The sequence below is a fragment of the Mesoplodon mirus genome (assembly GCF_964341445.2).
Source record: "Mesoplodon mirus genome assembly, chromosome: X".
Lineage (NCBI taxonomy): Eukaryota > Metazoa > Chordata > Mammalia > Artiodactyla > Ziphiidae > Mesoplodon > Mesoplodon mirus.
The window spans coordinates 35,267,924-35,293,044 of record NC_138981.1 but is presented as its reverse complement, the minus strand read 5'-3'; the positions used below and the strand labels follow the sequence as shown (position 1 = coordinate 35,293,044).

Below are 25,121 nucleotides of genomic sequence, written 5' to 3'. Positions count from 1 at the left end.
GCAATTATATTCCAATAAAGATGTTAAAAAAATAAATAAAATCAATTGTGGACAACCCTATGGACACATTAAAACCACTGAATTGTATACTTCGAATGTGTGAATTGTTACATCTCAGTAAAATTGTTAAAAAATGAAGAGGTGATATTTGAAGGGCCAATGACTGAGAAATTGCCAGAACTGATTAAAGACACAAATCCATAAATATAAGAAGCACAACCTATAACAAGGAGGGTTATTAACATGAACTCTACTCTAGACACACTATGGTGAAACTGCAGATAGCCCAAAACAAGGAAATCCCTGGCAATCAAAATTCAGAGGGCATTGCGAACACATTGAAAGCATCATAGCACCTTAACTGCCAGAACATCAGGAGAAGAGACTACTCAGAAGGTAGCACCTTTGGCCTGAAATCTCTAGAAAAAACAAAACACTAGGCAGTAACAGAAATCAAAAGAGTATTATTGTTCTGTCTTTGATTCACATTTGGCCAGGAACACGGCTTGCCTAAAGAAAAAAGAATGCCTCAAGCTTGAAAGCTAAATGTCAAAAGCCATTTTACACAGTTTTAGTTAGAATCTCTAAGAAGTCACCTGCACCAAGAAGAACTGGGGACGTTTCTCTGGCTGCTAAAAATACTGATGCGGAGTTAGTTACGTGTTGGTCAATATTCAATAGTATAAATCAGAAATAGCTGTGCCATACAGGGTACTGCCTTGCTAATTAAAAGCTCATGCTATCTAAGATGAAGAGAAATAATAAGTCACAGTATGCTGTAGAAAAATGCTGAGGGTTCATTTTTCCTTCTAATTTCTGATTTAGTTATCTCTTCAGGTATCTGTTTATTCACTATGCAATGGACGTGATGAGCTATTCATTTCTTAGCTGTAGTAAAAGTATACTTACTGAAAACTGGCTTTGATTCTTCTACGCCCCTACAGATTCTTATTCATAAATATTTACTTTAACAGTTGTTTGAGGAACGGTATTTCGCTATGCAATTAAAGGGATAGTTTTCTACATTCAGTTCTCCTTTGCTGGAAAAGCATAAGTCCTTTCAAACAAACAAAAAAGAAATTCTAACAGCTGATTATGTGTCTACATCTGTCAATGGTTAATTTATCAAGAGTGAATGCAAGTTTTAAAGAGAGAGAGAGATAAAGGTTGAGAAACACACGCAAGTTTTTATCACCCGCATGAATATAAAAGTAACAGATTATTTTAAAAACAAAAGCCTTTTTAGATGTCACGTAATGTACAAGTCCAGACTTAGAGTTTCCTAAAAAGTCTATTAAATGTTAACAATCAGAGAGTTCTGTGTCAGCACAGAAATGCATAAGTGGATCATTTTGACCTGTCACAAGCTGGGCACTCTTCTCATTTTGTAATGTAAAAGTGGTAGAATTTTACCATCCCTTGGCTGTTACAAGGCTGACTGCAAATGAAAATATGACAATATTCACGACCAATCAACCATCCTGTCCATCAGGTATTTCATCCTATGTGGCTCTGCTGTCAGACCCATAAAAGCTAAAACACATTTCAATAGGAGCTCCTTTTAAAATGTGGGTTGTCCCTTCTTGAGCCTCAAATAAAGGGGATTATTTAGTTTCATGAAATTAAAAACAGTTCATCTTCATTCCTTCCTTCCTTCCGTGAATATGTATTAAGAATCTTCTGTTTGCCGGGAGTCTGCCTATTATTCAGCTCAGTAGTAGTAAAAACAGAGTGGAGATGAAGAGCTTAGAGCTGCCCCAGTCATGCTGCAGGCAAGGCTCCCTAGGAAACATGTAGGATGGAAACAAACACGATATGTGCATTGAACAGTACATCCAAAACAGGCAGCCAGAGGTGCCGGGGAAAGGGATCGATTGAGAAAAAAGGCTTGTGAGAAAAATAACAAAAGATCCTACATGCTGCGGAGCAAGTAAGCCTGTGCACCACAACTACTGAGCCTGCGCACCACAACTACTGAAGCCCGTGCGCCTAGAGCCCGAGCTCCGCAACAAGAGAAGCCACCGCAATGAGAAGCCCTCGCACAGCAACGAAGAGGAGCCCCCGCTCACTGCAACTAGAGAAAGGCCACGCACAGCAACGAAGACCCAACGATGAAGACCCAACACAGCCAAAATAAATAATTTTTAAAAAAAGGAAGATAACAAAAGAAACTCAGGTGGTGTTAGGCACTTCCTGCTGAGCATCCTTTCTCTCACAGTTTGCCATCCACTTTCAATCCCCACACTTAATCATCCATGCTTGGCTCCAATATCACACCCCCAGTTTTTTTTTTACCATGTGCTGTTTGGGAACTTGTCACCTGTAACTGAATGCCTTCCAGACACCTCCTCTCTTTGAGTTTTCAAGCTACTATGTGGAATCTGGGGTGAGGGTGAGCAACTAATTTGGTCCTGAAGCCCCAGAACTGATTCAGAAGCTCCACCTACTCCCTCGAGGGTTCCCTCAACAGAAACAATTATTTGCCATTTATCAGTCAACATTTATCGGTATATTTAGGGAATGGGGAACTTTGTTTAACACTAAGGGTACCACCAGCCCAAGGTAGCAGAAAGAGCATGAGTTTGCAGAAGAACTTGAGTTCTAGACTAGATTTAACCCCTTATCAATTGGGGACTGTAAGTCTTGGTTTCTCTCTCTTGTCTTAGATTCTCAACTGGCTGGTTCCTACCAAAAGTATCCTGCTTGGGCAATAAATGTTATTATCCTACTCTCGACCCTACGTCCTCGGGAAAGTTACTCAACCTCTCTGCAATGCTTTCTATTTTCTGTTCAGAAAATGGTAGTAGTAATAATATGTAACTCGAAGAGATATTGTGAGAATTAAATGGGACAGCTTACGTAAAAAGTACTCAGCTGACTTAATGTTCTATATAATAATTAGTTACCACTGGCTGCAATGACTTGGAAGCATTTTAGAATCTTGGAGCGTCTTAGAGCTATTGCCTCGGAAAAAAAAACTTATTCTGCTTTACGTAAGTGGTTCCACCAGTCTTCATTGTATTCTAACCATCTATCTTTTCACTTTTAATTAACTGGGCTCTCTCCTTCTTCTTGGGTAGCAGCTTAATAAATATAGCTCTGATCCTCATTATTTTACTCAATACTTTATTAAGGAAGGCACAACTATTTAAATTAAACCATATGAAGATTTTAATTGACACTATTCGACCATTCAAACTAATAAAATATCATTAAATCCTAATTTAGTATTATTTATAAGAATAAAACGCATATATCCAGCTATATTTTTGATGGGGAAATATCTGTTGACAAAGTTTATCTATATATGACATCAATTCTATTATTAGGAACATTCCAGAGATGTTCTCTGGGAACAATCATCGAGCAGGAATAAGATATATGTGAAGAAGAGAATATGGAGAAATCACAGCTAAAAAGCACAGGTGAGATTAAGAAAAATAGTTCCTATTTTCTTGGCATTTATATTTCTCAAAGAAATACATGTGTATAACTTAAAAAGTGAACAGTTCTTTAAAATAATAGCAGGCTCCCGCCCCACCCCTCCCCATCCACATGCTGACTCCTCCAAGGCAAAAACTGAAGACATTGTTTTGGGCATTTTTTTCTAGCTACTTATCTTCATATTTCTAGATGAGATGCTTGTACAGCTATTTCTTGACTTTTCCATCAAAGGTGTTATCTATTAATCTCCTAACATGGAAGATGAAGACTTTGCTCTCTTATAATCTCTCCACACATACATTTCCTTTCCCAAATACCCAAAACACTTATATCACTTTTTTTCCCAAGTATGAGGTGAAATCAATATCCATTAAACAAAGCCGTGTGCAGTGATTACCATTTCCTTTCTCCCCGTGCCCCCCGCACAAGTTAATAATTTCCTTTAAAAAAATTATTTTATTTTTATTTATTTTTGGCTGCGTTGGGTGTTCGTTGCTGCGTGGGCTTTCTCTAGTTGCGGCGAGCAGGGGCTACTCTTCGTTGCGGTGCGTGGGCTTCTCATTGCAGTGGCTTCTCTTGTTGCGGAGCACGGGCTCTAGGCACACGGGCTTCACTGGTTGTGGCGAATGGGCTCAGTAGTTGTGGCTCACAGGCTCTAGAGCACAGCCTCACTAATTGTGGTGTGCGGGCTCAGTAGTTGTGGCTCATGGGCTCTAGAGCGCAGGCTCAGTAGTTGTGGCGCACAGGCTTAGTTGCTCTGCAGCATGTGGGATCTTCCCGGACCAGGGCTCGAACCCGTGTCCCCTGCATTGGCAGGCAGATTCTTAACCACTGCACCACCAGGAAAATCTGAGTCCTGTCTTTTGAGTTCTTTTCTGGTGGTGGTGATAAGTTTGTGGTACTACCACCACATGCCTTCACCCAGTTCCCCCATTTCAGAGATGCTTGGCCAAGGTTAAGGGTATGGTCTAAGGCAGTGGTTCTAAAAAAGTAGTCTCCAGGCGAGCAGCAGCATCAGTGGAACTTGTTAACAGTGCAAAGTCTCAGGCCCGACTCCAGAACTACTGAATCAGAAACTCTGGGGATGGAACAAGCCCTCCGAGGGACTCTAATACACCCTCAAGTGTGCGAAACACTGACCTAAGGCCACAGATCAGAGAAAGATATAATAGACCCCCATGGAGATGAAGGCCACAGACCTAGAACCACGTGGTATGGCACTGAAGATTGTAAGCAGAACTAATGATTATACATGACACCTAAATGATTAGGGATAAGAACTCAATGATGCCTCTACTAATAGAGTAGTATAGTTTATACATATCAAGATCATCATGTCATAAATGAATATGAATAGCAGCTAAAGAGTAAAACATAGATTTAAGTTTGTAAAATTGACAGTGAGTCTGTATGACAGCCTTGAAATGCAAATAGAAAAGTGCATTAATGCAAGAAAAACATAATTCCTGGGCCCAGAAGCTGAAGAAACACTTGGAAGAATCCTTAATTGTATTAATCCTTTTCTGAAACAAGCTACCGACTGTACATGATCTGGAACATTTGCCGAGGAAAGCTCATTTGAAGTTGTCATTTCGCCAGAGGCACAACTACTGAAATTTGTCTGAAATTCTGAATTGGCGCCATGCAAGCAAATGATCTTTAGAAGCAAAGAAGAGAACTTAAGAGCAGGAAAGAGGTCCTTGAATGTACCACTCAGGTCCTGGGGGAAGAGAGCAAAAACCAAACATTCCAACATCACCTGCATAGCAATTTACTGCCGATAAAGCCAATTAGGTGATTTACTCTGAGGAGTACAAATCAGACACAGGAAAGCCAATTCCTAGATTAAGTCTTCAAGGAGCCTGAAATTTTAGAAAGAGAAAAGAACACCCTCCTGGAGGAAGCAAAGTGCAAAGGGTAACTTGCATGGCTTCGGGTTTCGGGGGTGATGACCAGCCACTCAATTTACCTTGACACAATCTCTGTGAGCTGCTCAGCTTAATCTCCTGTGTGGCAGAACAGAGGATATTTCCCTCCAGCCCTTTATGGCCTCTGTTTGAAGATCTCAAAGCTTTGCTGATGTGATCAGGGGCAGGGCAGCTCTGACTAACACCACAGGGAATATTAGACGGGCTGAATGTCCAAAAAGCATACTTGTATTATTTAGTCAACACAGGGTCTCACTTACATTAATGACAGTAATACTCAAAATACTAATAAAACAAGGACTGACTTACACAGAGTCTTTACTCTGTGCCTAGCAGACCCTCTGCTAAGCATGTTTCATGCACATTCTCAGTGGATCTTCATACCACACCTATGAAGTGGGTGCTGCTTGTGTTACATTTTGCAGATGAGGAAATCAAGCCTGACAGATGCTAAGTAACATGGCTGAGGTCAACCAGCTACTGTGATGGAGCCACGATTCAATCCCAAGGCTATATGACTAAAAGCCCTGTTCTTTTAAAGTAATCTCTTTTTTTAAAAAAGTACTAAGTTAGGGCTTCACTGGTGGCGCAGTGGTTGAGAGTCCGCCTGCCGATGCAGGGGACGCGGGTTTGTGCCCCGGTCTGGGAAGATCCCACATGCCGCGGAGCGGCTGGGCCCGTGAGCCATGGCCACTGAGCCTGCGCGTCCGGAGCCTGTGCTCCGTGGCAGGAGAGGCCGCGGCGGTGAGAGGCCCGCATACCGCAAAAAAGAAAAAAAAAACGAATTTATTTATTTAATTTCGGCTGCAATGGGTCTCAGTTGCAGCACACAGATCTTTAGTTGCGGTATGCGGCCCTGGGCTTCTTAGCTGCCGCCTGTGGACTTCTTATTTGCGGCATGTGTGCAGGATCTAGTTCCCGGACCAGGGATGGAACCCAGGCCTCCTGCATTGGGAGTGTAGAGTCTTACCCACTGGACCACCAGGGAAGTCCCAAAAGCCCTATTCTTAACCATCATCTTTTAATGCCTTCATTGAGACGCTAACCTATTTCAACAGCCGCAACTGGTGATACACGTGCAATTCTTCGCCTTACAAGGAAAGAGGAAACATTTTAAATAGCAAAATTATGTTACTGAAATGTGCATGAGAACAATACCTCCTTTCTGGTTGAGCACTGGTTCTCTTCAGCCTTAGATAGCTGTAAAGTTTGTTAAGAATGTGGCTCTCTCCTAAAGTCATTGTAGGAGTGGAGATTCAGCTGGTCCCCATAGTATTTGCTTTGAGATTGGTGATGCTTCGGTTGCCATGGACACCAGACTTCAATACACCACTGAGCACGGGGAATCCATTCCATGCAAAGCAATGGAGCCAGTAGATGGGTACAGTAACGGCTAACTGCACATAATGCTATGACCAATATTTGTTTTGCCACCTCTCATTCAGATGATGTTCTCACCCATGAAGTCTGTAAGACTGACTCTCATCTGGGAAACAGCCTCTTTATGGCCCAGGTAGCAGTGCTCACACTTCACGGTGTCAAAGGCATTCATTTGTCTGGGTTGTTGAATGTGTAAAGCTATTCAGAAAAGGAAATGTGACCTTACACAAAACACTTCTTTGTTCAGCTTGCTAAAAGAAAGAATGGATCAGGGGCTTCCCTGGTGGTGCAGTGGCTGAGAGTCCGCCTGCCGATGCAGGGGACACGGGTTCATGCCCCGGTCCGGGAGGATCCCACATGCCGCGGAGTGGCTGGGCCCGTGAGCCATGGCCGCTGAGTCTGCCCGTCCGGAGCCTGTGCTCCGCAATGGGAGAGGCCACAACAGTGAGAGGCCCGCGTATCGCAAAAAAAAAACAACAACATTGTATGCCAAAAATTAGATAACTCGCCACAACTAAAGAAAGGCCACGTGCAACAACGAAGACCCAATGCAGCCAAAATAAATAAGTAAGTAAGTAAGTAAGTAAGTAAGTACTTAAAAGGGGCTTCCCAGGTGGCGCAGTGGTTGAGAGTCCGCCTGCCGATGCAGGGGACACGGGTTCGTGCCCCGGTCCGGGAAGATCCCACATGCCGCGGAGCGGCTGGGCCCGTGAGCCATGGCCGCTGAGCCTGCGCGTCCGGAGCCTGTGCTCCGCAACGGGAGAGGCCACAACAGTGAGAGGCCCCCGTACCGCAAAAAAAAAAAAAAAAGAATGGATCAAATGACTTCTTGAAAATTCCATCTGTCCAAGTGGCTAGCACCCCAAGAATAATGAGTCTGTTAACTTGGTAGGTTTCCTTAGTAGCTAAATCCATAAAGAAAGTAACTAGGAAAAGATAAGAGGTACTTAGATATATATAAATAACGCATGAGAACAACATGTTTTTCTTTGAGACAAACCAAACATCCAACGTCCAAGGCACTGTACTTAATTAGTGAATGTAGGTCAGAGAGTAATCAGTAAAAGTGAATCACGAAAAGAAATGCTTATTTGGACACATCATGGACTGTTGGCAAGTTTACCAAGAGACCATCACCACATGGGGATATTAAAGGACCCCCTCCACACATGGAGGAAATCCACTGTGTGTTGGGTAGGAGCCAGTCAAGTGACAAACATCTCTCATTAACCAGCAAAGAGGAAATTAGCCAAGTTAATAAGAAATTAATACAATCTATCATTTTCACATTCAGAAGTCAATAAATATAGTGAAATTCCATTAAAACCACCTTCTCATGGAACACTGGGAGGTCAGGTTATTGGCAAAACAAATAATTCAGTACATTTAAAATAATTTAGGGACTTCCCTGGTGGGCCAGTGGTTAAGACTCTGCACTTACAATGCAGGGGGCACAGGTTCGATCCCTGGTTGGGGAGGTTCCGCCTGCCATGAGGTGCAGCAAAAAAATAATAATTTTTACAATGCACAGTTCCCCAATTTACTTCTTCAGTAATAAGAAAATTATGAACCATGCTCTCTCCAAATAATTACAATACAAATGATAAGTTTAGGTTTTAGTGGAATGTATATTAGTAGATTAATTAAAAGGGGTGAACAAGTTATCTCTAAGGAAATCCAGATTATTCTGTGTTAAATCACTGTATCAGAAAAAAAAAAGGAAAAAAGTCTACGCATCTTCAATTTAATTTAGAGTTGGGGCAGCACTCCTTTATGTCACACAGGTAAATTTAATTGAATGATTCTAAAATGGGAGTATTTCTATGAGCATCACGTTTTCGATCTGATCTGGGAATGATAGTGTCTCTTATTATGAAAGGATTTAAAACTGCTGGAGCATGGTCTATTTGGGCCTTTAAAGAAATGTAAAAAACAAACAACAACAACAACAAAATCCTTGTGTATATAGTGCAAAATTACATTTATCAGAAAAAAAGAAATCCATGTAGTCACTCGGAGTTCCTAAACCTGCAAGAAGATGTGCCAGGCAGTGATTCTTTCCTTCAGCATCACCCATGAATTGGAAAGCGGATATTCTGGCATTTGTGGGAGAAATCATTTTCAGTACAAAGGCCAAACGATGAAAATCATGAAGTTTGGCGGAGGCGGGTAGGGGGGATCAGTCAAATCTGTTGACAGGCAATCCCATGAAATTGAAAAAAATATAGTGATTTCAAGCTTTTTACTCAAATCTTCCCAATGAACCAGCAGCAGCAGCGTCACTTGGGAGCTTGCTAGAGATGCAGGATCTTGGGCTTCACCCCAGACCTGCTGAATCAAAACCTGATTTTTACCAGGATCCCCAGGAGATCTGCGTGCATGTTAAAGTGCGAAGAGCGCGCACTGAAAGCACAGATTTGGCGACCGGCCGGTGGGGATGGAACCCCCCCTCTGCCACTGACTAGCTGTGTAACCTGGAACAAGTTCCACAGCCTCTCTGTGCCTCGGTTCCCTCACTGGGGAGGATGGAGATAGTACTGGAGCCTAGGTCATAAGTATTAAATGACATAATATCTGTAAAGTGCTTACAACAGTGTGCACAACAAGGGATCAAGCAGTGCTAGTTCTTATGTCCTTTTAGCCATCACAGGGTTCTGGATCAAGAGTAACAAAGGATCTAAGATGCAGCCCACAGAAGTGCCCCATTTCCTGATAGGTCTATAATCGAGCAATTAGGAACTGGACTCAGCTTACAAAAATCCAGCTTCCCCAACCTGCTGTTATTTCAAGCCAAACTGCAGGGTTTACTTATGCAATGAACAACACACAGCTGCTTACAAACCAGGGACCACTCAAATTCAGACTGAGTGAAATCTTGCATGTGCATTTTGTTCAGTGAGTGCTGAATGGAACGATAAGAGGACACATCTCCTACCTGAGAAATTTCCATCCTCATTTTTTACCCATCAGTTTGTCATATACTAAAAAGTCTCATGAAACCTAGTATTGAAGATAATGTGGGATTGCAACAAAAAGAATAAAATACCTAGGAATAAACCTACCTGAGGAGGTAAAAGAGCTATATTCAGAAAACTATAAGACACTGGTGAAAGAAATCAAAGATGACACAAACGGAGAGATATACCCGTGTTCTTGGACTGGAAGAATCAATATCGTGAAAATGACTATACTACCCAAAGCAATCTACAGATTCAATGCAATCCCTATCAAATTACCAAGGGCATTTCTTACAGAACTAGAACAAAAAATCTTAAAATTTGTATGGAGACACAAAAGACCCCAAATAGCCAAAGCAGTCTTGAGGGGAAAAAAATGGAGCTGGAGGAATCAGACTCCCTGACTTCAGACTGTACTACAAAGCTAGACATCAAGACAATATGGTACTGGCCCCAAAACAGAAATATAGATCAATGGAACAGGATAGAAAGCCCAGAGATAAACCCACACACCTATGGTCAACTAATCTATGACAAAGGAGGCAAGGATATACAATGGAGAAAACACAGTCTCTTCAATAAGTGGTGCTGGGAAAACTGGACAGGTACATGTAAAAGAATGAAATTAGAACACTCCCTAACACCATACACAAAAATAAACTCCAAATGGATTAGAGACCTAAATGTAAGACCGGACACTATAAAACTCTTAGAGGAAAACATAGGAAGAACACTCTTTGACATAAATCACTGCAAGATCTTTTTGGATCCACCTCCTAGAGTAACGGAAATAAAAACAAAAATAAACAAATGGGACCTAATGAAACTTAAAAGCTTTTGTACAGCAAAGGAAACAAACAAGATGAAAAGACAACCCTCAGAATGGGAGAAAATATTTGCAAACGATTCAACGGACAAAGGATTAATCTCCAAAATATATAAACAGCTCATGCAGCTCAATATTAAAAAAACAAACAACCCAATCAAAAAATGGGCAGAAGACCTAAATAGACATTTCTCCAAAGAAGACATACAGATGGCCAAGAAGCACATGAAAAGCTGCTCAACATCACTACTTATTAGAGAAATGCAAACCAAAACTACAATGAGGTATCACCTCACACCAGTTAGAATGGGCATCATCAGAAAATCCACAAACAACAAATGCTGGAGAGGGTGTAGACAAAAGGGAACCCTCTTGCACTGTTGGTGGGAATGTAAATTGATACAGCCACTATGGAGAACAGTATGGAGTTTCTTTAAAAAACTAAAAATAGAATTACCATATGATCCAGCAATCCCACTCCTGGGCATATACCCAGAGAAAACCATAATTCAAAAAGACACATGCGGGCTTCCCTGGTGGCGCAGTGGTTGAGAGTCTGCCTGCCGATGCAGGGGACACGGGTTCGTGCACTGGTCCGGGAAGATCCCACATGCCATGGAGCAGCTGGGCCCGTGAGCCATGGCCGCTGAGCCTGCACGTCCGGAGCCTGTGCTCCGCAATGGGAAAGCCCACAACAGTGAGAGGCCTGCGTACGGCAAAAAAAAAAAAAAAAAAAAAAAAAAAAAAAGACACATGCACTCCAATGTTCACTGCAGCACTGTTTCCAATAGCCAGGACATGGAAGCAACCTAAATGCCCATTGACAGACAAATGGATAAAGAAGATGTGGCACATATATACGATGGAATATTACTCAGCCATAAAAAGGAACGAAATTGAGTTATTTGTAGTGAGGTGGATGGACCTAGTGTCTGTCATACAGAGTGAAGTCAGAAAGAGAAAAAAATATATCGTATATTAGCGCATATATGTGGAATCTAGAAAAACAGCACAGATGAACCGGTTTGCAAGGCAGAAATAGAGACACAGATGTAGAGAACAAACGTATGGACACCAAGGGGGGAAAGCGGTGGGGGTGGTGGTGGTGGTGGGATGAATTGGGCGATTGGGATTGACATGTATAAACTAATATGTATAAAATAGATAATAAGAGCCTGCTGCATAAAAATAAACAAAATTCAGAAAAACAGTTTAGATTATAAAATGTAAAAAAAAAAAAAGAAAAAAGAAAAAAGAAAATAATGTGGGAAAACAGGCACCCCCAAACGCTCATGGAGGGAATGGAAACTGATGTAACCTTTTTGGAGAACAGTTTGATAATCTCCATCAAGAGAAAAATATCTATAAACTTTGACTCAGCAATTGGGTTTTAAAAATTTATCCTACATATATACTTGTAACAGAAGGCAAAGATACATATACAGACATATGTATGTATGTATATGTAAATGTTGTATACGTATATATGCACATTATATGTAGTAGTGTGTATACTTTACAGCATTAATTTTGATAGCGAAAAAGGAAAAAAGTTTGAATCAACTTAATGTCCATCAATAATGGTTAAATTATGGTATAGCTATTAAATCAAACCAGTATAAAGAATGAGATCTCTCTACACGGTAATGTGCAAAGACGCACAAGGCACATAAGAGAACAAGCTGTAGTGTGTGTATGTATATATTGGGTTGGCCAGAAAGTTCGTTTGGTTTTTCCATCAGATCTTACGGAAAAACCCAAACGAACTTTTTGGCTAACCCAATACACACACACACTCACATACACACACACACACACACAAAATATCACACAAATGGATAAAAATACAGGTATTTTATATATCCAGAATATTTCTTTAAAAATGTTCAAAGAAGACATTTTTTTAAACATGCATACCTTGTTTTATGCACTTCATTGTGCTTCACAGACATTGCCTTTTTTTTTTTTCTTTACAAATTGAAGGTTTGTGGCAGCACTGTGTCAAGCAAATGTACCAGAGCCATTTTTCCAACACCATTTGTTCACTTTGTGCCTCTGAGTCACATTTTGGTAATTCTCCCACTATTTCAAACTTTTTCATTATTATTATATTTGTTATGATGGTCTGTGATCTCTGATGTTACTATCATGATTCGCTAATGTTAGGCTGAGATGGTTAGCACTTTTTAGCAATAAAGTATTTTTTAACTAGGGTGTGTACATTGTTTTTTTAGACATAATGCTATTGCACACTTAACAGACTACAATATAAGAGTAAACATAACTTATCTGCACTGGGAAATCAAAAACTTCATGTGACTTGCTTTACTGAGACATTCGCTTCATTGCAGTGGTTTGGAACTGAACCCACAATATCTTTGAGGTATGCCTGTATATCTTTCTGTATCCTCTTATTGTTTGTGTTTACCTTGTGAGTATGACAGTAATAATTTTTAAGAAAAACTCAGGGAAAAAACTCTCAAACAACCTAACATTTACACCTCTAGGAACCAGAAAAAGAAAAAAAACTAAGCCCAACGTGAGCCGAAGGAAGGAAATTATAAACAAACATTAGAGCCAAAATAGATGAAAGGGAGAACAGGAATATACAAGAATCAATGAAATTAAGAATTGGTTCTCTGAAAAGACAAACAAAATTGACCAATTTTTAGCTAGACTAAGACAAAAAGAGAGAGAAGACCCAAAATCAGAAATTAAAGAGGAGACACTAAAACTGATATCACAGAAATACAAAATATAAGAGACTACTATAAACAATTATATGCCAACAAATTGGACAACCTAGAAGAAATGGATAAATTCCTACAAACATACACCTTACCAAGACTGAATCATGAAGAAATAGAAGTCTAAACAGACCAATAATGACTAAGGATATTGAAATCAGTAATCAAAAACCTCTCAACAAAGAAAAGTCCAGGACAAGATGGTTTCACTAGTGAATACTACCAAACATTGAAAGAAAAATTAATGTCAATCCTTCTCAAACTCTTCCAAAAGAAGGAGGGAACATGTGCGACTTCATTTTATGAGCCCAGCATTACTCTCATACTAAAGCCAGATAGGAACACTACAAGAAAAGAATACTACAGGCCAATATTCCTGATGAATATAGATGTAAAAATTCTCAACAAAATACTAGCAAACTGAATTCAGGAGCACATTAATAGGATCATACCCAAGGATCAAATAGGATTGATCCTTGGGATGCAAGGATGGTTCAACAAATGCAAATATGTGAGATGATGGGTGTGTTAATTAATTATATGGTGAGCATCCTTTTACAATGTATACATATATTAAGTCACCATGATGTAAGATGTAAACATCTTACAATTCTGTTTGTCCATTATACCTCAGTACAGCTGAAAAAATGAAAATAAAAATGTATACATAGTACAAAGGACACTGCATGGCACTCAGTCTGTTCAATAAGTAATTGAATGAGTAAATAAAAAAATGTTTTCCTCTAGAAACGTGATACATCACATTAATATAATGAAAGATAAAAATCATGATCATCTCAATAGATGCAGATAAAGAAAGAATCTGACAAAATTCAACATCTTTTAATGATAAAAAGTGAACAAATTGGGTATAGACAGGATATACCTCAACATAATAAATACCATATATGACAAGCCCACAGCTAACATCATACTCAATGGTGAAAGGTTGAAAGCTTTTACTCTAAGATCAGGAAAAAGACAAGGCTGCCCACTCTCACTCTTATTCAACATAGTACTGAAGTTTTAGCCAGAGCAATTAGGCAATAAAAAGAAAAAAAAGGTATCCAAATCAGAAAGGAAGAAGTAAAATTGTCTGTTTGCAGATGATATAATCATATATATAGAAAGTCCTAAAGAGTCTAGCAAAAAACTGCTAGAATAAATGAATTCAGTAAAGTTGAAGGTTACAGCATCAACATACAAAAATCAGTTGTGCTTCTGTACACTAAAAAACCTATCTGAAAAATAAAGAAATCCCATTATAATAATATCAAAAATAAAATACTTCCGAATAAATTTAACCAAGGAGGTGAAAGATCTATACACTGAAAACTGTTAAGACTTGGATGAAAGAAATTAAAGATAAATAAATGGAAATACATCCTGTGTTTGTGGATCAGGATTGATATTAAGATGTCCATACTACCCAAAGCCATCTATAGATTCAATCCAATTGCTATCAAAATTCCAATGGCATTTTCACAGAAAGAGAAACACAGTCCTAAAATTCATACAGAACCACAAAAGACCCCGAGTAGCCAAAGCAATCTTGAGAAAAAAGAACAGAGCTAGAGGCATCATAATTCCTGATTTCAAACTATATTACAAAGCTATAGTAATCAAAATGGTATCGTACTGACAAAAAAACAGACACACGGACCAATGGAACAGAATCGAGAGCCCATAAAGAAACCCTCACGTATATGGTCAACTAATACTTGACATGGGAGCCAAGAATATTCAATGGGGAAATGATAGTCTCAATAAGAAATGGTATTGAGAAAACTGGATAACCACATGCAGAAAAATGAAACTGGACCCCTATCTTACACCACTTACAAAAATTAGCTTGAAATGGATTAAAGACTTAAACATAAGACCTGAAAATGTAAAACTCCTGGGAAAAAACATAGGGGAAAAGCTCCTTGACACTGGTCTTGGCCATGATTTTCTGGATATGACACAAATAGCACAGGCAACAAAATCAAAACTAAGTGGAACTACATCAAACTAAAAAGCTTCTGCACAGAAAAAAGAAACTACTAACAAAAAGGAAAGGCAACCTATGGAATAGGAGCAAATATTGCTGAACCGTAAGAGGTTAATATTCAACATGTATAAAGAATTCATACAACTCAATAGCAAAACAAACAACTCAATTAAAAAAATGGGCAGAGGTGGGGCTTCCCTGGTGGCGCAGTGGTTGAGAGTCCGCCTGCCGATGCAGGGGACGCGGGTTCGTTCCCCAGTCCGGGAAGATCCCACATGCCGCGGAGCGGCTGGGCCCGTGAGCCATGGCCGCTGAGCCTGCGCGTCCGGAGCCTGTGCTCCGCAGCGGGAGAGGCCACAGCAGTGAGAGGCCCGCGTACCGCAAAAAAAAAAAAAAAAAAAAAAAAAAAAAGGGCAGAGGAACTGCATACACATCTCTCCAAAGAAGACATACAAACAGCCAACAGTTGGATGAAAAGGTGTTCAGTATCACTATCAGGGAAATGCAAATCAAAACCACGATGAGGTATCTCCTCACACCTGTCAGAATGACTATCACCAAAAAGGCAAGAGATAACAAGTATTGGTGAGGATGCAGAAAGAGAACTGTTGTACACTGTTGGAAGGAATGTAAGTTGCTATGACAACTATGGACAACAGTATGGATGTTCCTCAAAAAAGTAAAACTAGAACTACCATATGATCCAGAATTCCCACTTCTGGGTATTTATCCAAATGAAATGAAAACAAGATCTGGAGGAGATATCTGCATCCCCATGTTCATTGCAGCATTTTTGACAATAGCCAAGTGGGAGGTCATGAGACAGACCTTGGTAAGGGAGCCAAGGGGCAGACACTTTGGTAACCACCCAACGGCCATTGCCCTCCCCTTTCTTCTTGTCAGAACCTGCATCCGCTAGAGGTCAGAGGTTAGAAATGAAGGATATTAGCCTTTTTGGCATCCCCAGAAACCAGAAGTGGCCAGTGCTGGGTTGTTGACCAAGTGCTGGGCAATGAGGCAGAAGGGAAATTCTTCAAGGATAGAATGTTCCATACGATAAGAAAAAAATTCAAAGAAAAAAACCTCAGACCCAGTTGTATGGGAACACAATGCTTGGAATGGCAGCAGCCATCTTGCAATTTTGAAGAGTAATACAGCTCACACACCCAGAATAGCAGAGAAAAAGGTTGGAAAGGGCTTGGGTTCTGATGATTTTCCTGAGTTGCTGAACCAATCCTGTAATGACCTAGCTCTACACTCCTTGTCAAGTGAGGTAATAGTGTTCCCATTATTTAGATCAGCAGTCCCCAAACCTTTTTGGTGCCAGGGACCAGTTTCGTGGAAGACAATTTCTCCATGGACGGGGGAGGGGGGGGGAACGGTTCAGGTGGTAATGTGAGCGATGGAGAGGAGCAGATGAAGCTTCGCTCTCTCATCCACCTGCCGCTCACCCCCTGCTGTGTGGCCCGGTTACCTGATTTAGATCACTTTCTACTGGACAGTCCATTATTTGCAGCTAAAGGCATCCCCGCGTAGACAGCTGCCAACCACCTGCCTTAGGAATGAGCTAAGGACGCAACCAACAATCTGGCAAAAGGTGTTTTCCTTTAATCATGGCAGTAAGATAGATTCCTTGTATTGGGTATAATTTTCTATGTGATGTTCAGAATCACTTTTGATTTTTTGTTAGTAGGTGCAAAGGGAAAATAACACTGATCTCATTAAGCAGGTACTTTGTGCCAAGCACTACACTAGGCACTTTATCTAGGGTGAGTCATTGCAGCAACTTCCAGAACAGTCCCCTTTGGGAAAAGAAAATCACATCTATATTTTCTCCAATCTTATTTAAACAACTTGGCATTTCCTTTCATTATGAATGCAGACCACGAACCACCCAGGAGTACTTGTGACTTTGCCACCTATAGAAATCACAGATATATTCATGTCACACTGCAGTTGTCAAAGATGTCTTGAAATATCATTGACCCTGATGATACAAATGTACAATAATCCTTAGGCCCCGCTGCAAAACCTTATTGAATGCGTTAATCAAGCAGCACATACGCTACTGCATCACACATTTTTTAAATGTTTTGGTAACCGAATGGTAATATAATTAGCTTCCTTTGTAATCCTGTGTATTTTATGCATCTAAAAATGTTCTTCTAAAAAGAGGTACTGTAGGTTTCACAAGATTTACAAAGGAGTCCTTGGCACAAAAGGGGTTTAGACCCCCTCTAATCAGCCCCCCTTGTGACCCTTCTTAATACTGGTCAACCCGTCATCTACACAGAAAACCAGGGAAATCTTTTTTTGAAAGGTGAGTAAGATGAAGACATTCCCGTTTCAATCTGAAACAAATGCGAACTCCTAATTTGGACTGTCCCGGCCCTGCAGGATCTGCTTTTCCCCTGCTCACAGCTCCTACCTGGTCTCTAGCCCTCTAGCCCTTGCGCACCCTGCTCCAGCTGGGCAGGCCATCTTCCTTTTCTTCGAAATCTCTAAGCAGTTTCCCACCTCGGGGGCTTTGTCCGTGCTGTCCCCTAGGCCTGGAATGCCTGACCTTAAGGCAGCCACTTCACTCTCATGCTTCAGTGCTGAGCTAGGACATCACCACCTCAGAGAATGCTTCCCCGCTAATGTATGCCAGGCAGCACCCCTCCCCTCTCCCGCCCCACCTGCACTTATTTCCTGTTTACCTCCTTCCAAGCCCTTCTGACAACATAACTATATATTGATTTTTGTTCACTGCTCAATCCTGGCATCTAGCAAGGTGCCTGGCACACGTGGAAAGCTGACATTCACTGAATGAATGAATGACAGACTAAGCGAAGGAGGAAGCTATTATTAATCCATTTTACAAGTGAGGAAATTAAGGCTCCAAGATGTTAAATTATTTGTCCAAGGTCACCCGGGGGCAAAAGTTATTATTTTAACTGTGGTCCCTAGGCCTCCCGCTTAATCCCTCCACCATACTTTCTAACTTCCTTTTCCCTGCAACATTTCCACCAATCTGGAAAGCAGAATAGACCCAATGCAAGTTTTTATGGTGTGATTTCTTAAGACTTTAGCGCTCCATTGCTCAAGGCTATCTGCCTAACAAACCCTCTAAGCTATTTCCCTTGAGTACTTCCAGGAGGGCCAAATTAACCAAAAATATATTATCTAGATAGAGTGGTTCGTTCTGTCTGTCTGTATGTCTCTCTCTCTACATACACACACTTTTTTTAATGTATGAATTTTATAAACAAATACAAATAATAAAATCAAATGTAAGGAAGAAAATTCAGAAAACGGTAAATGAGAGACGAAAAAATTAGATAAACCCAGGGCAAAGTTTAGTATGCAAAAATACACTAAATCCATAAGGTATTGATAAGGTATTGTACATAAGCTATGTGGACCACAATTCTGCCATATGCTTCCTAGTAGCCAACATAAAGTGAGAAACACAATCAGTTACACAACTTATCTTGGAGATTTAAAAAATTCAGTCAATTTCCAGGAGGAGCACAACTCTTCCTGTTTCAAAGCCCTGACAGAAATTCCTCTTGTGGATCCTTATAATGAAAGCATGGTAGGATGTAGTGATCAGTATTCTAAACTAAAACCTTATAAATAAATACATCAAGCTTCACAAAACGGTGTCTTAATAGACATGGCTGGTATAATGCCGAAATCTATGCAGCACTGTATTGCCTTGCTGGTCAAAGTGTGGTCCCTGGACCAGCAGCATCAGCATCACCTGGGAACTTGTCAGAAATGCAGAATCTCAGGCCCAATCCCAGCCCTGCTGAATCAGAATCTGTATTTTATTAACAAGATCTGAAGGTGAGGCCTATAATGTTAAAGTTTAGCAAACACTGGTCTAGTGGTTAAGTTTGATTTGAGGTCAAATTTGTAAGAAACTAGTATTCATTTATTCATGCATTCAACCAATATTTACTGATATCTTGGCAGTAGAAAAGGATTTTTTTAAGTTTTTAGTGAAATAGGAAAGGATTTTTTTTAAACATTAACACCGAAAGCACCACCATAAAGGAAGATATTGATAAATGGGATTCCATTAAAACTGAGTGATGGGGGCTTCCCTGGTGGCGCAGTGGTTGAGAATCTGCCTGCCAATGCAGGGGACACGGGTTCGAACCCTGGTCTGGGAAGATCCCACATGCCGCGGAGCAACTGGGTGCGTGAGCCACAAGTACTGAGCCTGCGCGTCTGGAGCCTGTGCTCCGCACAAGAGAGGCCGGAGACAGTGAGAGGCCCGCGCACCGCGATGAAGAGTGGCCCCCGCTTGCCGCAACTAGAGAAAGCCCTCGCACAGAAACGAAGACCCAACACAGCCAAAAATAAATGAATAAATAAATAAATTAAAAAAAAAAACAAAAACCAAAAAACTGAGTGATGAAGCAAGCCACAGAGTAGACAATATTTGCACCACCGCCAAAACAAGGAAAGCTGAGTACCCAAATATATATCAGGCACTGTCTTAACGCTAAGTACAGAAAAAAACCCAAAACTCTCTACTCTTATGGAACTTACATTCTAATTAAGAAGACATAAACAGGGACTTCCCTGGTGGTGCAGTGCTTAAAAATCCACCTGCCAATGCAGGGAACACGGGTTCGAGCCCTGGTCCTGGAAGATCCTACATGCCACAGAGCAATTAAGCCCGTGCGCCACAACTACTGAGCCTGCACTCTAGAGCCTGCGAGCCACAACTACTGAGCCCACGTGCCACAACTACTGCAGCCTGGGCGCCTAGAGCCTGTGCTCTGCAACAAGAGAAGCCACGAAAATGAGAAGCCCATGCACCACAACGAAGACCCAACACAGCCAAAAATAAATAAAGAAAATAAATAAAGTTTGTTTTGTTATTTTAAAACAAGACATAAACAAAATAAGCAAAATGAAGTAAGAAAGGGGCATAAGTCAGGGGACAGGTGGCAGTTTTAAATAGGGTGGATAGGGAAGGCCTCACTGAGGAGCTAACTTGGACAAGGTCAGGGAGCTAACCATAAAAATAGCCAGGGGAAGAGTATTCCAAGCAGAGGGAACAGCGAGTACAAACACTCTCAGACAATAAATACCTGAAACAGCAAGAAGGCTGGTCTGGTTGAAGCAGAGTGAGCAAAAAGTAGAATAGGTAAGCAGGGGCCAGACCACATGGGGCTTTGTCAGCCATTTTAAGGATCTTAGCTCTAACGGCGAGTGAGATGAGAAGCCACTAGAGAAAAGGTAATAGGGAGCCACTGCAGGATGTTGAGCAGGGCAGTGACATAGTGAAAAGTGTTTTAAAGAAATCTAGTGTCTCAGAGATACATGGAATGGCTTGAGGGAGAGAAGCCAGCTCAGAGTACATATATTGCACTAATCCCAGTATAGGGTGATTCATTCATTCAGCTACTTGTGAGGTGGCAGAGATGTGCCTAGTAGGGTAGGGCGGAGCTAGACTAGGGTGGTAACCGAGCCAGAGGAAAGTGAATATAAATGACATTGGAGGAAAAGAAACCCAGGACAGAATGACAGATTACTTATAGAGAAATGGCAGAAGTTCACAATTCAATTTAATCAAGGTTTATGGATCATCTACTGAGGGCAAAGCCATATGCAGGCTAGGACATGGGGGTGGGGATGGTGCAGAAAACTTGTATTTTCCCCTCAAAGGGCTTCCAGCCTGGCATGCCTAGCCTCTGCCCTGCACCTTTCAAGCCTGAACTTTTTGGGTTACCACAGCTGAGGCTGGCACTGAGACTAGCTGATTTGCTCAGGCTAAGAGATGGGTTTGGTTTTGTTTTTTGTTTTACTCTCAGAGCTTGTTTTATGTCCTGGGAGCAGGGGCCAGAGCACCTCAACTTGATTAGTATAAAAAGAGAGATCTGGTTTGGCAGCAGGGCAAAAGAGAGGTCTTAATAAATGTCTTTGTGGATCAGCATTGCAGACTGGCCCTGGGCCACCAGTCTTGGGGCAAGGAGTCCTTCTGATCTGTTGCCACCTGCGTAGCCTGATGGGTCTCCCACTCTGCCATTCCATTCCAGAGAAAAGCATAGAAAGGGAAAGCAGCAAGTTTAAGGAAAACAACTGGGGGGGAAAAAAAAAACCCGCACAATTTGAAAATTGCCTGCCACCAGACAGCAAGGTCTGAGAAGCAGTTGCAAATATAATGCAAATGATATGTAAATCGCCCTGTGGCCTTCTCAAAGGTCTTATACAACTGGAAGGGCCCTTGGGAAAGGGCCAGCAGGTAACAGTGACTCAGAAGCAGAGTGAACTATTGCAAGACAACTTTGTCACACAGCCCTTTGCTTCCCTGCTAGCACAGTGCAGCCTTTAGTAATCTTTTTTCTCACTTGAATTAACCTCACCTGCTATAAGTTAAAACAAAAATCAAGCCTGCCTCTGTAGAAGTTATCTAAGTTAATTACACTTTAAAAACACTGTGTGCCTTTAATTTTTCTTCAAACGCCGCTCTCGCCCAAATAGAGCCAAGTTAAATGTGTCACTTCCTCCCTAGAACAATATTTGGCTCCAGTGGGTTATGAATGAAAGTGCCTCTCTTTCAGTTCTAGTTACTATGATCCTTTGGAGGATTTGTTTTTTCCTACTCTGTAGGAACTGGCATATTCTCTTCTAATATCCACAGGCTGTATTCAAAGTGAATCCGGGAAAAAAAAAAAAACCCCACCCCATATGCAGTTGTGAAATCCAATTCACTTCAAGGAGCCACTGGAAAGCTATTCATTAAGAAAACCTGCCCTGTCAAGTATGCTGTCGTCTTGACAATCCTAAAGACACATTTGAAAATGAAAAAAACAAAAACACATTCGATTACAATGGGGTAAAATTCTGTCTACATTTATTTAAAAGAGGACACCCCATCAGATATGCATTTTATAAGAGCCATGAAATGAACTGAATAGAAAGCAACACAGGAAGCACATCAGACCTATAGCTGGGCAGTTATTCTGGGTTACAGACTTGGGGATCGCAGAAGCAACTTACCTTCACCTTAATGATGGGAACAATAATAGCATAATCAGCCCCCCAAACTTCTATTATTTTCTAGTACTCTAACATTCGAGGGTGCTTCAGCTTTTGACAGGAGGGTCAAAGGAAGGGAAATCTTTCATTTGGGATTAAAAAAAATCTCACTTGAAAGGGCCTCCAGAGAACTACTGGGCAAAGAGGCTTTTGGGGAGGCGCCATGTCCGCCGTAAAACACGAGCAAAGCGCAAAGGCTCAGAATCCCAACTGAGAGACCGAGAGTGGGTGGGGGGAGAAGAGGGAGAGGGAAAAAACCAGGAGATAAACCTCAAGAGACTCAAGAAACGACAATGTCAGACAAAGAGTAACAAAGAGAGGTGGAGAACAGCCAGGGGCTCTGTTCCCGGAGCCGCGAGTCCGGGGCAGGGCGGCGGGGCAGGGCCGGGCAGGCGGCGAGCGCCGCCTCGCGGCCGGGGCTGCCTCTTACCTCCTGGGCGAGTTTCTGCTTGAGCACGAGCGCGGCGCACAGGTAGCCCGCGCGGCCCACGAACAGCTCGTCGGAGCCGCACTCGAGGAAGGAAACCGGCGCGCAGACGGCGCACAGAGACCGGAACTTGCCCAGCGGCTGCACGTAGTCGGACCGGCCCAGGGCGTGGTACACAAGCGTGGCCACGGCGTACACGCCCGCGCCCCCGAGCAGGAAGGCGGCGCGGGTGTCGGCGTCCGGCTCGCCCCACTCCTCGGCGCGGGCGCACGCGTCGATGAGGCGCTTGGCCGAGCGCAGGTAGCGCTCCCGGGCCCCGGCGAAGAGCGGGCTCTGAGAGACGTGGTAGAGCATGTAGGCCACCCCGGCCACGCCGCCGTACAGCCCTCCCTGGTAACTGCTGGCGGCGGCCGCCGCCCCCCGGCCCTCAGCGCCGCCCCCCAGCGGGGGCAGCTCCTGGAGGATGCGCTCGATGGTGGCGGTGACCAAGGGCGCCACCGCCTCCTCGCACTGGCCCGCCAGCAGGCTGCCCTGGTAGTCATCGAAGCGGTTGGCGAAGCAGCGCTTGGTGTCCATGCTGCCGCCCGTGCCCCCCAAGGCCTGGCTGGGGTCTGCCGAAGGGCGCGCCCTGCAGTCCCGCGCACCACCTCTCGCTCTTTGAGGCACTCGGATGGCGGTGGATGCGGCCGGAATGGAGCGAGGAGGCTGAGACGGGAGGTGACAAGAGGAGGCGGGCGCGAGAAAGGAGCGCGGAGCGGATTGCCGCGAGGCTCCCGAGTGGCCCCGGCGAGCGCGGGGGATGCGCGTCTCCCGCTCCCCTCGCAGAGGCCGCGCCCTTGCCGAACCCGCCCCCTCCTGCGCCGCCGCAGCTCGGCCGCCTCTCCTAGGGGCCGAGGTGATCTCCGGCAGGACCCACGCGGGGGCCGCGCCACTCCTCTCGCTCCGCCCCCGGCTCCTCCCCTCTCGGCGGAAGGTCAGGAACGCGCGGGACACCGATCCGGAACGCTGAGGCTGGGCGTACGCACACCTGGCGGCGGAGGTGAAGACCTCGAGTCCCTCGTGTACTCCAGGGTGGCCCTCCTCGAGTCAGCAGATCAGCATCACCTGGGAGCATGTTAAAAATGCAGCAGCTCAGACTTCACCCCAGGCTTAGTTAATCAAAATCAGCATGTTTACCAAGATCCCCAGGTGATTCTCATGAACAGTAAAGGTTGAGAAGCCACGCAACTAGTAGAGGCTACTGGGAAAAAAACTGAGCGCCCTCCTGAAACTTGTTTTTCGTCTTGGTCAACTTGGCTTTCTCATTCTGAGTGTTTCATCCCAAAGGCGGAGGGATTTGAATGCATCACGCACGTTTCGTGCAGTAAAACTGTGAAATGCCCCACAGGGTAATTTTTTTCTCGGCCTTGGCTGTCGTGTTGTTTTTCTTGGACTATCCAGGAGTAAAAGTTCAAAGAACCACACCAGGATAAGGTAAGGGATGGGGATTCTGTCTTTCTCCTACTCTAGAGACCACCCCCGACCCCCATTCATGCGTAGTGAGCGCCCCATAAATGTCTTGACGCCATTAACTAATGAATATAAGGGTAAACGCTGCTGAGAATTTTAATTAGGCGTTTTTTTTTTGTTTGTTTGGTTTTTTGCCGTACGTGGGCCTCTCACTGCCGTGGCCTCTCCCGCTGCGGAGCACAGGCTCCGGACGCGCAGGCCCAGCGGCCATGGCCCACGGGCCCAGCCGCTCCGCGGCACGTGGGATCCCCCCAGACCGGGGCACGAACCCGCGTCCCCTGCATCGGCAGGCGGACTCCCAACCACTGCGCCACCAGGGAAGCCCTAATTAGGCGTTTTGACCCTTTTCTGTGTGTCCTTAGTTACTTCCTTCCCTCCTTTCCTTCCTTCCCTTCCCATGTTTCTTCCCGTCTGCTCCTCCGCCACCCCCACCCCGCCGCAGGCGTATTGAGTGTCTCGTATGGGTCCTGGACCCTGAAAATAGATGGATAAACAAAATAGACATGGTCCTAGACCTCTTGGAGCTTACAGTCCAGTGGGAAAGACAGAAAATGAACAATTAAACAAATGAATTGCCTTTCTTTTGCTCAGCTGTTTTGAAATAATTCTTCCTTTCCCGAAGTGTTGACTAGTGAAGGCCAAAGAGCTCACCTTTCCCAGGGGTATTTGCCTTTTGATAGGGACGGTGCAAGGCACAAAAGAATGAGTGATTCATGGAAAAGTTTCTGACACTTTGTTGGGAGAGCAGCAACTCCACTTACTTGAAAGGCCAGTTTTGCTTGGAGGTAATTTTTTTCCTCAAAATTGTTAATTGTCGCAATGATTTGGAAGCAGAGATTAAATAGGCTGCCCCTCTGTCCTTGCTTGGT

At 43.0% G+C, this 25,121-nt stretch overlaps 1 protein-coding gene across 1 annotated transcript in view; it reads right to left on the bottom strand.

Moving 5' to 3' along the window:
• The window catches only part of LANCL3 (LanC like family member 3), a 94,348-nt gene extending 70,905 nt beyond the window's left edge, over nt 1-23,443 (bottom strand). Inside the window, exon 1 of the mRNA XM_082610535.1 lies at nt 22,747-23,443. Within this exon, the coding sequence (XP_082466661.1) occupies nt 22,747-23,319 (573 nt within the window). The 5' untranslated portion in view covers nt 23,320-23,443. The remainder of the gene's footprint in view (nt 1-22,746) is intronic.
• Between the last annotated feature and the right edge of the window lie 1,678 nt (nt 23,444-25,121).